The sequence below is a fragment of the Marmota monax genome, unplaced genomic scaffold, assembly GCF_021218885.2.
Source record: "Marmota monax isolate L192 unplaced genomic scaffold, Marmota_monax_Labrador192_F-V1.1 WCK01_AAM20220418_F8-fsc00293, whole genome shotgun sequence".
Lineage (NCBI taxonomy): Eukaryota > Metazoa > Chordata > Mammalia > Rodentia > Sciuridae > Marmota > Marmota monax.
The window spans coordinates 111,947-125,883 of record NW_026694586.1 but is presented as its reverse complement, the minus strand read 5'-3'; the positions used below and the strand labels follow the sequence as shown (position 1 = coordinate 125,883).

At 40.6% G+C, this 13,937-nt stretch overlaps 1 protein-coding gene and 2 pseudogenes across 1 annotated transcript in view; 1 reads left to right on the top strand and 2 right to left on the bottom strand.

Moving 5' to 3' along the window:
• Nucleotides 1-241: 241 nt before the first annotated feature.
• Nucleotides 242-570, bottom strand: LOC124077232 (prothymosin alpha-like; annotated as a pseudogene).
• A 9,395-nt stretch (nucleotides 571-9,965) lies between these two features.
• Nucleotides 9,966-10,673, bottom strand: LOC124077213 (U11/U12 small nuclear ribonucleoprotein 35 kDa protein-like; annotated as a pseudogene).
• Nucleotides 10,674-12,583: 1,910 nt separating this feature from the next.
• The window catches only part of Cntnap3c (contactin associated protein family member 3C), a gene marked incomplete at its 3' end in the record, with an annotated part of 109,051 nt that continues 107,697 nt past the window's right edge, over nucleotides 12,584-13,937 (top strand). The window contains exon 1 of the mRNA XM_046421455.2: nucleotides 12,584-12,807. Coding sequence (XP_046277411.1) covers nucleotides 12,723-12,807 — 85 coding nt within the window. The remainder of the gene's footprint in view (nucleotides 12,808-13,937) is intronic.

Sequence of the window (13,937 nt, the reverse complement as noted above, 5' to 3'; positions counted from 1 at the left end):
GCAAAAAAGCAGGGCCTTGGAAGTTTTGGTTCTTTTTTCCTCCTCTGTTGCAAATTCACGTTGTGATTTTGATTGGGTGGTGAAGAGCGCGTGTCATCTGTGGGTGGCACTGCCCGCAGTGGGCGTGCAGGCGGGCCTCTCTACTGGAAGGTGACCAGTTTAGATTCTGAGACGGGAAGTGGAGGATAAATAGGTCACGGTGGCCTTTTATTTTTAGTTTAACTTTTCCTTTTTTTGCTATCTAGTCATCCTCATGGGTCTTCTGCTTCTTGTATCAACATCATCATCCTCGTCATCTTCAGCTGCCCGTTTGCCCGTAGCTTCCTCAGCCTCCTCATCTTCATCTCCATCCTCTTCCTCACCGTCACCTTCCTCCTCCTCCTCTTCCTCACCACCCTCTTCCTCTTCTTCATCTATCTCATTGTCAGCCTCCTGCTCCCCATTTTCCTCATTAGCATTCCCATTAGCTGGGGTGTCTCTTCCATTCTCTGCCTCCTCCACAACTTCCTTCTTCTCCTTTAAGTCCTTGGTGGTGATTTCAGAGCTAGTGTCCATGGCCTCCTCTGACATGGTGGGCACGCCGGTGATCCGATGCAGTGGGTTAAAAAGGAGACTAGAGTTCAGGGACTCTGGCAATAAAGCTGCCGGAGTCCGTGGCAGTGGAGGAGGCGTACAGCGCAGGTGATTGTGGTGAGTGGGGAGCTGGACCCAGGAACAATGCAAAAGATGGCTTTTCAGAGCAGCCAGTGGGGGCTTAGTTGTGTTTTAGATACAAAAATGAGGGAAAAAATTGTAAGGTGCTTTGTCATATGCTAAATAATAGCACATCTTTGCTTGTCCAAGAGACATTTGGTGGAGTCAGAAGTTCATTTTCTAGTCCCTTGTGTAAAAACTTACCTTGTGGAAGGTTAAGTGGAATTCAAGTTGTGACTTCAGGTATATAAAATATGATCACTTGACAGAAGAGAGACCAAAAAGAAAAAGAAAAAAAAAACAAACAAACAGACTGTCTGTAGAATCCTTTAAACTTTTGCATTTGGCAGTATTAGAATCTACACCGTATAAGATAACTTTTTTAGTGTTAGGTACTGTGAGAAATACAGAGTCCAGGTGGTCTATTTTCAAAATATAGTATTTACCTTTAAAATGACTTGGAATATAAGTAAGGCAGCTGGAGCAGATAGTAGAATGAAAAGTTAAAAGCAGTTAACACCAGAGTATAAAAATTCATAGCCTCCGGGCAAACAGGAGGTGAGAAGGTAGCACCCCTTCCTTAACCCCCGCCCCAAACCAACAGATAAACTATGTATGTAGCACCCAATCCAAGGGGACTTTCCCACCACAAGAGAACATAGGGAGGTGGGGACAACTGAAGGTATTTCTTTAAATCAGTAAGAGATAATAAAACCTAGATGACAATTGGGAAGATTGTATACTCCACACTACTCAGCCAATGAGGAAGCAGGAGAGAGATTTTGTGCTTTAGGGAATAAAATACACTTTTACTCAATCTGTGTGTCCCTGGCCAACAGGCACCTGACCTTACAAGACCAGTATTAAAGCAAAGTCTTGCTTTTTGCTAGACTTGCCTCTGTTTGAGATTGGACAGGTGAGTGTGTTTCTCACCTTATTCATGATTAATCTCTATTCTTTTAGCAACCCAATTTTTTCGATTAATTCAGCATAACGAATTCAAGAACATCTCTATCGGCTTACCAATTACTTGCTTGAACAGTAAATAAACATTGTTAGAGACAAACTCTAGGAGAATATGGCTATATAAGACAGTTTGCTGCTTTCACAAGGCTAAGGCTTTATAGAACTTATTTTAAAGGATAATTTGCTCTGTGTTCAAGTTCAAATTACACTCCAAACTGGCTTGAAAAGGGAAATAATTGTTTTCCAGAAAATACAGTGGAAGGACTGATAGCCTGTGAGAAATCAGTTCTCATTTTTCCTGGTGTGTGAGAAAACATTGTATCTTTCTCCATCAACAGGGAGGGAAAGCAGACCGGCTCAAGGGACTTCCTAATGCTGAGGATAATGAAAGTCCCTCTTAGTACCTCTGCTGCTCAGCACCATTAACCTTCCTAGTAATTAAAGTACCTGAAAGGGGGGATATTTGAGAGTCAATGCTCTGGGCAGTTCCTGGCAAGCACAATGAGGAAGCCTGAAAATAAAGGAGGGACTTCTTCCCATTTCAAGCCACCACTTTTAAATCATTTCTTGAAAAATAGATCACAGTGATTACTTAACAAAAATTCTGATTGTATAATAATTTTTTCTTTTGAATATATCAGAAGGTTAAAAATCAACACTATAGGGAGAACACTTATTATTTAATTAGTATAACCAATACTCACAGTATTTAGGGTAGAAAATATTGCAATTTAAAGGGAGATCTACAAGGTCCTTTTGTGGGAGATCCATTTAGGGTTCAATGTAAATTTTAGACTGACTAGTGAAATAGGATTCCACTTTGTACACTGAGCCTACTCTAGAAATGAAAAATACACACTTAAAAGGTTAAGCTAAAGCATATTGCAGAATAGCATCATTTGTTATTACCTTAAACCTAGTCCTGAAGATGTGAGTATGAACAAGAAAGAAAGTCATCAACAATTACATCAATGGAGCAGTGAATCTATTTGTGTGTGTGTAGGCAGGAGATTGAGTAGGGGGTAGTTATTAACATTTTCCTTTGCCAGTTGATACTTTTAAACACAAACATGCATTTTTGTGATAAGCTAAGAGCCTCTACAAGAGCATTTTTAAAAGCAGTTATCTTTGTAAATACTAAAACTTCTTACAATTAAAAAGCAAGTAATCAGGGTATGCTACACAGTGTTATCCACTGGCATTTTCAGGATAATTTGCCATTACAAAGTAGATTCCATTTGCTTTTAAATCTACTTGCATTATGCAACCATTATTCAAACTAAAATATAAAAATTTTAAGTGCTTCTGTTCTCTAAGTCAAGACTGAACTTGACGAAAGCTTGATGTTTCAATGTCTCTGATACAGTTTTAAATAAAGATATGAGGAAAGAAAAGATGCAAGGTGGAGGATTGAGGTATGTCCTCTGGGGTATTTTTCATGACACACACACTGTGCTAGTCCCTAAGCTACACAGGAGAGTGAAGCATTAATGGATCCCACTCTCTTCCCTTCCTCAGTATATCTTTTTTTAGGAGGCTCTTCCATTCCTCCACTGAAGAGGCAGTGTGTCTCCGTGACTTACTCTGAGTAAGGCCATGTGGTTTGTCTTGGTCAATGGTATGGCTGTGGGTGTGACACAGGAAGAGGCTCCAGGTGGCCTTGGGTTTTTCTGTGTCACCCTCAGGAAGGCATGTTCAGGCTTTCCTGCTGGGTGGTGAGGCACCAGCTCAATCATCCCAGATGGGGCCATCCTGAGCCAAGATAGGACACGGGATGGGAAGCCTGAGTGATCCTGGCTGAGCCAAGAGTGGGGTCTGCAGACCTGTGAGCTAGTTTCTTGTTTCGTGCTACTTAGAAGTTTGTGGTTGTTTCAAAGCATCACTGTGGCAGTACAGAACTAGTGGATGTAGCTGCCCATAGTTTTAAACTATTGTTTGTCAATAAAATTTCTATTTTGGAATAATTGTGGTATTAAATGTTAACATATTTTTAGAGTTTCTGTATTCTTTTTTATTTTTTAAAAAAAGACTTTAAAATATAATTCAACTACCATACAGTTCACCTATTTAAAGTGTACAATTCATTGGTTTTCCGTGTATTCACAGAGTTCTGCATTCATCAAAACCATCAATTTTGGAACACTTTCATTACTCCAAAAAGAAACCTCACTCTCCTTACCCCTGATCTCCCAACCCTTCCATCCTCTCTAGCCCAGATAGTTACTGTCTACCAGTTTATCTTCTGTGGAAACTTCATGTAAATGGATTCATGCAATATCTGGTCCTTTATGACTGGCTACATTCACATGTTTGCAAGGCTTATTCATGGTGGAATTTGTCTTTGTACTACATTAGTTCCCCCATCTACATTGTTTTAAAAAATATATTCTTAGTTGTAGATGAACACACAGTATCTTAATTTCTTTTTATGTGGTGTTGAAGATTGAACCCAGTGCCTCACACATGCAAGGTAAGCGCTTTACCACTGAGTTATAGCCCCAGCTCCCCCATTGACATTTGAACAATTGAAGTTAATCTTAATTAAGATTTATAAACCCAAAGTAATAGCTTTGTACCTAAGAGACTTATAAAACTTTTTTAGTGGTAACATATGCATTAACATAAAATGTATCATTGTAATCCCTTATAAATATAAATTTATTAGCAATAAGCACATTCACAACATTGTGCAACTTTCTTCACTATATCTTTCTACACATTTTTTATCGTCCAATTTATACCCTCTATCCCTAACAATAATCCCTGTTTTTCCTACTTGCAAGTCCCACTAACCCCTATTGTTCCACTTCCTGCCTCTATGAAATTGACCCTTCTATATACCTTTTGTAAGTACAATCACACAATATTTTATTTTTCTTTTTGTGTCTGGCTTATTTCACTTAGCAAAAAATTTTCAAGGTTGATTCATGTTATGTTTCTTTTTGGCAAGTGTCAGAAACCCCTTCCTTTCTAAGGCTCATCACATATCTTGTCTCATGAACAGACCATATTTTGTTTATGCACTCAGATGTTGGTGGTAGACATTTGGGTTGGATCCATCTTCTGCTGATTGTGAATAATCCTGTGAACAGTATTGTATAAGATTTTGTGTAGATATGTATTTTTCATTTTTCTCTATGAAATAATGAGAAATACTTAAAAATTGCTCTGCCCTAGTTTTTGACACAGAGCTTCTAAAGTCTAAAACCCTCACAGTAAAAATTCCAGGAGAATCTTTTGTCTTTGACCCTACTTCCTGACACAGAGCGTCTAGATTCCTTGGAAATTTCTGGGTGATAGGAATGTCTTTTAAAAAAATGAGATTCTTGATGGGCTCCTGGATAGGGGCTGGCCACCAGAAACGCTGAGCAATGAATAGAAGTTTGGAATTTTCAGCTCCCTCTCCATTCTTTGGAGTGGGAGAAGGGGCTAGAAATGGAGTTAATAGTCTATTATGTCCACATGATGAAGTATCCATAAAAATCTCTGAAGAAACCAGGCATAGTGGCACACACCTTTAATCTCAGCAGTTAGGGAGGCAGAGGCAGAGATGACAAGTTTGAGGCCAGCCTCAACAACTTCATGAGAGCTTGTTTTGAAAAAAAAAAAAAGTGTTGGGGATGGAGCGTGCTTCTGTGTTTAATCCCCAGTACCAATTAGTTAATTAACGCTAACTAAAAATCCCTAGCTGGGCTCAGTGATGCACACCTGTAATCCCCAGCAGCTTGGGAGTCTGAGACAGGAGGATTGCTAATTCAAAGCCAGCCTCAGCAACAGTGAGGTACTAAGCAACTCAGTGAGACCCCGTCTCTAAGTAAAATACAAAACAGAGCTGGGGATGGGTCTCACTGGTTGAGTGCCCTTGAGTTCAATCCCTGGTATCCCCCCAAAAAAAATCCCCTAAAATGGGGGTCATAGAGCTTTCCAATTGGTGAACACATACATGTGCCAGGAGGATGGCATACCCTAGTGCCACAGTGACAGAAACTTCCTCACTTAGGACCCTTCTTGACTTCTCTGTATGTGTCTTTTCATCAGGCTGTTTATCTCTATCCAGTACCATATCCTTTAATATCAGTAATCATAAGTATTTATGTAGGTTCTGTGAACCATTCTACCAAATTATTAAATACAAGAAGAGGGTCATGGGAACCTCACCTATATACCTGGTTGGCAAGAAGCACAGCTCAAAATCTAGAGTTTAGAATTGTTGTCTGAAGCAGGGGGCAGCCTTGTGGGACGGAGCCCTCAACATGGGGGTCCCATAACAATTCTAAAGGGATGGTGTCAGAGTTCAGTTTAGTTGTGGAAAACTCAACTGTGTTCACCAAAAAGAATGGGTCGCTGGTGGGGAGAAGTCCCTTCATACTTTGGTTCTAGGAATGTTGGGTGTTGAGTGGTCAGTGTGACAGGAAACTCAGTTTGTGTTTTTCTATGTTCCTAAGAATAAGTTGTTGGATTATATAGTAATCCTATAGTTAACCATTTGAGGAACTGACTGACTTTGACCCAAAGTGACTTCACCATTTCATTCTTACCAGCATCTTTACCAACATTGATTATCCACACCCCCGCCCTGCACACACACACGTGTGACTCTCTCTCTCTTATCATAGCCATCCAAATGGGCATGATCTCATTGTGGTAAGCTTCAGTTTTCTTAATTATATACAATTGGAGCATGCACAACTGCCAAAGTGAGTTTCCAATATAATTTAATAACAATGACAACAGTTCTCCAACAGTAATTACATTTTTATTCATAAGCATCATTTTATCTTACAGTACTTTAAGCCCTTTAACTAAAACCAGGAAAATAAAATTAATATAAATATAATGTTAAAATTAGTTGAAGCTGTTATAACAAATAACTGTATGTTGGGTAGATCATACATCATAGGAAGGTATTGCTCCTAGTTCTGAAGGCTTGGGAGTTCAAGATCAAGGACTGGAACATTCAGGGTCTGGTGAGGGCCTATTCCTGGTTCATAGATTGTGTCTTTTAGCTGTAACCTCATATGGCACTTGATTTTGTTCATAAGGGTGGTACCAACAAACAAAGTCATCTTGCAGAGGCCCCACCTTATTAAGACCATCACATTGGGGCTAGGATTCCAACATATGCATTTGGGAAAATACAAACATTCAGTCCATGACAATATCCAAGTAGTAACTTAAAAGGAGGGGGAAAAAAACCCCAAACACACCAGCAACCATTTTCTTGCTTTTAGTCTCTCTGAAGAATAAATGCTTTGCTTATTAGTAATAATAGCCTATCAAAGATTGTATATATTTAGCATATTTGAACTATGCAGTGTCTTCTAGGTAGATTTCACATTGATTCTAAACTCAATTCTTTTCTCAACCAAATTTTAAAAATATGATTTGTATCTAGAGGAATCCTGAAGACAATATTATTACGTCTCACACAGTAATAAAACATAGACTCCACACCATATTTTATTTATTTATTTATTTATTCATTGATTGTAAATGTGGTTCTGGGAATCAAACCCAATGCCTCACACATGTTAGGCAAGCGCTCTACCCCTGAGCCACAATCCCAGCCCTCCACACCATACTTTTTAAGTTGTTTGAAAAAAGGCCAATAATAAATTGAGTATAGGGTTGGGGTTGTGGCTCAGTGGTAGAGTGTTTGCCTGGAATGTGTGAGGCCCTGGGTTCAATCCTCAGCACTGCATATAATTAGCTAATTAACTAACTAACTAACTAAATAAATAAATAAATAAAAGATCCATTGACAACTAAAAAAATTTTTTTTAAATGAGTATATACTTATGGAAAAAAAGTTATTAGCTTTTCACCACTACACCTGAGGATTTCAACAGATAGATTCAACATTTAAAACTCCCTTTCAGTTTCTACTCAAATTACTGTGACTGGTGCAGCATATAGACTGTCATTCTGTTTTTGAACTAATTTCTCCATTTGGTAAATGAGATCTTCAATCCAAACTTATTTAGTGATATTTATTAAACTTTCTATATTGAAAGACTTACCATTTACATTCTTCATCTATAAAATTACATTTAGAAACCTTGGCTCTTCAAGATGACTCAGTATTCTATTTATGTCGAGATTGGATTTTAATTTCACTTTTAAATTTTTTTTACCTTTTTATTATTGGGGAGGGGTTGCTGAGGATTGAACTCAAGGGCACTTGACCACTGAGCTGCATCCCCAGCCCTATTTTGTATTTACTTAGAGACAGGGTCTCACCAAATCACTTAGCGCCTCGCTTTTTCTGAGGCTGCCTTTGAACTTGCAATTCTCCTGCCTTAGTCTCACAAGCTGCTGGGATCACAGGCATGTGCCATTGTGCGAGCTAGATTTTAATTGCATTTCAAATGAAAAAAAAAAAAAGTACTTTTAAGGATACACACAACTTTGCTTCCTTCTTCCTACTCCCGAAGGAGTGAAAAAAATCAGAGTCACCTTTTATGTCTTTCATACACTAGAATCTTTCCCCTGGAATCCTCTGTGGTCATGTCAGTGATAGTCTTCATGCTGTGATTGAAGGAGGTTCTGTGTCTTCCTCCTCCTCTGGTAAACCTGTCTGAGCACTTGGGAAATGCCAGTGGTTGTCATACATAGACAGCATCAAGGACCACACTGGGGACATGGTAGTATTTGAGTGGAGTTGGCCTGCCAACTCTAAGCTCCATTTTAATTCTAAGCATCTCTGGTTCTATTTCTATAGAACACCAGGAAATGTGCCTGTGTGTCTGTTTCCACATAGTCAGACAAAATGTTTCTGTAAGCACTTTTCAAAATATGCATGCAGTGTTGTTTGTATACTTCAAGTTATCAGTAGAGGTTTAGCCTACTTGTCTGAGACACCAGTGTTGGTTATAGAAGGTCCTCCTGGGCTAAGCAGCCTGGATTTGAAATAAAGGTGAGGTTAACTCTTCTCAAGAATTGAGATTTATGTAATTGAATGCATCATCTGTTGGTTATTTAAGCCCCAGCTTAAATAAATTCTCATTATAGAGAATGCAGCTCATCAGAGAGAACCCAAATAGAGGTTGAGCTGTGTGTTCTATATCACAAAGGGACATTTATCCTCTCTGGAGGCTGTCTATTGGTAACCATTCCCCAGGATTTGTGGCTTGAGGGCTTCTGGGAAAAATTACTTTTAATAGAAATAATACTATATTTTATTTGCAGTGCTTTCAGTTTCAGAAGATTTAATAGCAAATTGGCTCTCATCGTGAGAGTAAACTTAAATGCATTTTCAGATTTAAATAAGACATGCAGAAATAACAATCTAAGGGAAGAAAATCACTAATGAAGAAGGGAAATGAGTGGAGTCATGTTTAACCTGCGGAGAACCTTAGAAAGGGCTTCACTGTAGCTGACCAACTTGATCCTTCTTCCTCTCAGGGGCAGGTCCTCAGGTCTCTCAGTGCCTGGGCTTGCCCAGCTGTGTGAAGAGGACTGGAGGCATTGGTCAGGAAATGCCACGAGGTTAGTTTTCACTTGGGAAAGACTGATCTACAGTTCTTCTTATGAGTGACACACAGCTCTGAGCATCAGCTGTTGGTTTCTTCTTTTTTTGGAGGCTTATTCCACTTTCAACTTCTTTCCCCTATTTGGTGTATACCTAGCTGTGTGTGTGTGTGTGTGTGTGTGTGTGTGTGTTGGTGAGCATGTGCACACACACACATACATATGCAGAGCTTGGTATATAGGTTTAAAAAGTTAGACTTTAAATGCAAATCATTAATTTATGTTTGCTGTAAAAAGTTAAAAATAAAATAATCAGATGCTGGGACACAGCAGATACTGCAGAAGCATCTGATTAATGAATGAAAGTCACTTTACCTCCTGCATCTTCCCTGGGATATTCTTGTCGGTGTTTTCCCCATGACTGCTGATCTCTGGTGTGGGGAACTTTCCTGACTCCAGGGCTGCTCTCTGAACCCCTGAGTAGGAGTAAAGGCAAATGAAAACTTGGAATTTGAAGCTACATGTTTTGACTGAGTTCTCAGCACACCTAGTATTAGCTCTGTGGCCTTTGCAGGTTATTAAATTATCTAGTCCTGTGTTGTTATTATTATTGTTATTGACTATAAAATAGCAATAATAAAAACACCTTTTCTGATTCGTTTTCATGCAAGTGTGATCCTTGTAAAGGTTTAAAATCTTTCAACCCCCCGTTATCAGTAATTCTTATTCAACTGTACAGATTTGTATGTCTAATGCATAAAGGCAAATACCCTGCCATTCCTACTTAGTTGTCCCTTCCTTTTCAGGTCTATTATTGCTGGGCCTCTACTTACTTCCTACTCTGTCCTAAGGTCCTGCTCTTTTTGCCAGTCAGTTTTATGTTACACCCTGGCTGGCTGTCTTTCTTGACATCTCTTCCTGACCCCTGTCCTTGGTCTGGATCCTTTGTCCAGGAGTCCTAGTGTCTCTTTTGGTATTGGGATCACTCCTTCCTTTACTCTTTATCCTTCTCTATAGAGGTGGTACTTAAAAACCAGCAAATTCATATTTTCAAAAAGGCCAATCGGTTTCCCCAAGTCTCCACTGCCCAGATTCCTTCTTCCCTCCTAGTTCTCCCACCCCAGAAGCGGAGGGATCCACCCTTGGAGAGTCTGCTCCAGTTCATGGTCCACTAATATCACGTGCAGGTGTATCACCAGGCCACTGGCATCCAGATAGGCTTTCAGCAGCTCAAGCTTTTTCTTGTACTCTGTGAAGGTATAGTCCTTGGAGAAGCTCATGACCAAGTCCCTCACCACCTGGAGCTGCCAGATGTCACCACAGTGGGAAAATACTTCCTTTAACCTGTCTTTTTGGTCTGCAAGTTTAATCTTGCCACAAACGGGGTGATGGTGGGGGGTTCTCTTGTGACGTCTTTACTGGGGGGATATTGCTCCAGCATGGCCTGTCACACCTGTGGTGGTGTGGGTCTTCATCAGTGCTATCAATGCTGCTGGCTTTAAAAAGCAGGTCATACTCCCTGGTGATGCCATCCAGTTGTTCATGTTCTTAGCATGCTTGGGCTTGCAGAGATGCACCAAGTTATGCAGATAGATGCCCAAGAGCTTTCATTTTCTGATCTGTGTATGCAGTGAGAATATATACATAGATATGAGGTGTCCCCAAAAGCTCATGTGTGAAACAATATAAGAAGTTTCAGAGGTGAAATGATCGGGTTCTGAGAGCCTGAATGTTATGGTTTGGATGTGAGATGTTCCCCAAAAGCTCACCTCTGAGACAATGCAAGAAAGTTCAGAGAAGAAATGATTGGGTTGTGAGAGCCTTAACCCAATCAGTGAATTAATGGGATTAACTGAGTGGTAACTGGAGGAGGTAGGGCATTGGGGGAATGGCTTTGATTTATATATATTTGTATCTGGTGAGTGGAGTCTCTCTCTGTTTATTGATAATCAGGTGAGCTACTTCTGTCTGCCACACTCTTCTGCTATGATGTTCTGCCTCACCTTGAGCTCCCAGGAATGGAGCCAACCTTCTATGGACTAAGACCTCTGAAGCCGTGAACCTTCAAATAAACTTCTCTTCTACAGTTGTTCTGGTCCAGTCCTTTTATTCACAGCAGCAAAAAAGCTGACTAAAACACTTAACCTTATCAGTGGATTAATTCACAGATACGGATTAACTGGGCTGTAAATGTGGGCAGGTAGAGTGTGGCTGGGGGAGGTAAGGTCACTGGGTACTTACCTTTAGGGTTCACATTTTGTCCCTGGTCAGCTGAGCTCTCTGTGCTTCCTCATCATGCCCTGAGCTGCTTTCTTCCACCACACCCTTCTGCCATGATATTATGCCTTACTTTGGGCCCAGAGCTATGGAGCTGTTGGTCTATGGACTGAGATCTTTGAAACTGAGTCAAAATAAACTTTTCCTGTTCTTGTCATGTCTTTTGGTCACCGTGATGCAAAAGCTGACTAAAACACCTTCCCATAGGCTGCATTCACTAATCTTGTACTTGGCGCCAGTTCATGACTCCTTCATTTGCTTCTGCTCACAGCCTGTTCAGGAAGTAGAGGATGCCTCTAGGTCTGCTAACTTATTTCAAGGTCATGAGTCTTGAAACCCCTGATTCTGTCTTTCCTTGAGTCTTCTGGATGGTTTAGAGTGTGAAGCGTATTTTTCTCTCAGTTCCTTACCTTCAAATTCTATTAGTTTTCAAAATGTCCCTTAGGGAAATTACTTTAAAGAAGCTGAGTGGAAAGCAACAATACAAACTCACCAAACTTCATTCACTAATTAAATCTGTCAGGTCCCCTTATTTAGTGTAAGGTCACTTCTTCTGTTGTGGAATTTGGACTAAGATTATTCCTCCTAGGATACTAATTCATAATTCTTTTATATACATAATGACCATCACTCTCAAGTTTACAAGTAGGAACATGTACAATAAAAATCTTACAGCTGGAGTGTTTTTTTTTTTTTAAATCTGGTTCATGAAACGAACTGAGAAGACAAAAATATTCTTGTTGCAAGTTTTATTATGTATAATCATTTTCTTCAAACCTCTTTTAGTTATTTCTGTTCCAACCTCTTTTCAACTCAAAATATTTACAGACTTACTACCATCCATCCTCAATACTATGTGGAGACACAATGCTAATGAGCAAGTACCACTCATACTTAGCTTCTTTAAATTGAAGTATATCGAATTGTTCATATTAGCGGGAGCATATTGTGTGGGGAAACTTAGGGCAAACTAGCCAGGAAAGTAGGTCTGTAGCCACCCCTCCCCTGCATCACCAGCAGCCAGCCAGGTGTGATTTGAGGTCCCTGTCTGCACTTCCCCTACTTACCACTAGGAGTGCCAGCGGCACACTGGAAGCACTGGCCCAGAGCAGCCTGGACCGCGCGGCTCCGCGGGCGTCGGGGGCGAGGAGCGCCTAGTGGCGGGTTGGGTGGGTGCGGCTGCAGGTTCCACCTCCGCGCCGCGTCAGGCTGCGCGGGCTGGAGAAAGAGGAAAGAAAGGCGCGCGCCAGGAGACCTGGGCACGGAGCGAGATATTGAGTGTGGGGTGGGGTGGGGAAGCCCCAGAGAGTGTGGACATGGACCCTGTGGCTGGAGCCTTGCTCAAGATGCTCGCTCTTTTGTCTGCGCAGACCTGCAGCACAGTGGTGGCGGGGAATACTTGTGAGTACAGTAGAGCTTTTAAAACTTATATTGATAACTTAGAAATTGTGTTGTTAGGGTTAATAAATATTTAAAAATGTAACGCTGGCTTGTTTCTGAAAACGAAGCGTTAAAAATATGTCCAAGTCCCGCCGGTAAGATAGGATGGTTTAAAATTGTTTTCCCTCTTGTCGCATCTAAAATATACGAAACATGTTTTGACTTTTATGGCCCCAGACCTAGGCTGCTTTTTTTGCATATTCTTTGAGTAAGCGCAAGTTCTTGTAAAACCTAAAATTAGCATGAGGATATTTAGAGATGAGATGAGGGGAGCGAACATGAGAGGAGCTTGCAAGTGCCATCACTGATGCCGTTTCATTATAAGTGCGTTTTGTAAGAACTCTGTAAGAAAGAGAAACAACTGCTGAACTGGCTCTGTCCTGCATAGCGTAGATCCTTGCAGTTGGCGCTTTGCGGAGTGGGGCAGACCAGAGAACTCTGGTGCTGCATTGGTAGGCACAGCAGCAGGGTACCTAGATTTCGTGGCATGTTCTGGGAGACTTCCAGCCCCTCTCCCGAGAGGGCTTTTGCTTAGAGGAAAAACGTTTTGCCATTCAGGTTTTAAACGTTCAAATGCTTGTATTTTGTGATTTGTTCTGCTTCTGATTTTGAGGGGTTCCGTTTGCTAGCCAAATAGATTCAGCAGACCTCAAGGCATTTTAATCTGACGATTTAAAAACAAAGTTTAAAAAGTTTAAGGGTCTCCATCACAGGCTTTTCTTTACCTGAGGATTTTTTTTTTCTAAAACATACTTAATTTTTTAGTTACAGTTGGACACAATACCTTTATTTTACTTACTTATAATTATATGGTGCTGAGAATCGAACCCAGGGCCTCGCAAGTGCTAGGGGAGTGCTCAACTGCTGAGCCACACCCCCAGCCCCTTACCTGAGGAATTTTTTAAGTCTCTCATGTCCTTCACTCCCTTCTGCCATACCTCCTCAATTTTTTTTTTGTTTTTTTAAATCGAGTTGTGGGCAGGAGGACAAATTAATGTGACTTTCAAGAAAGTGCTGGTAGACATGTTCAGAATTGACCTTGCTGCCATGTATCCAGATTTAGCTTTGTCATCATGGGAAAGTTTAGCCTG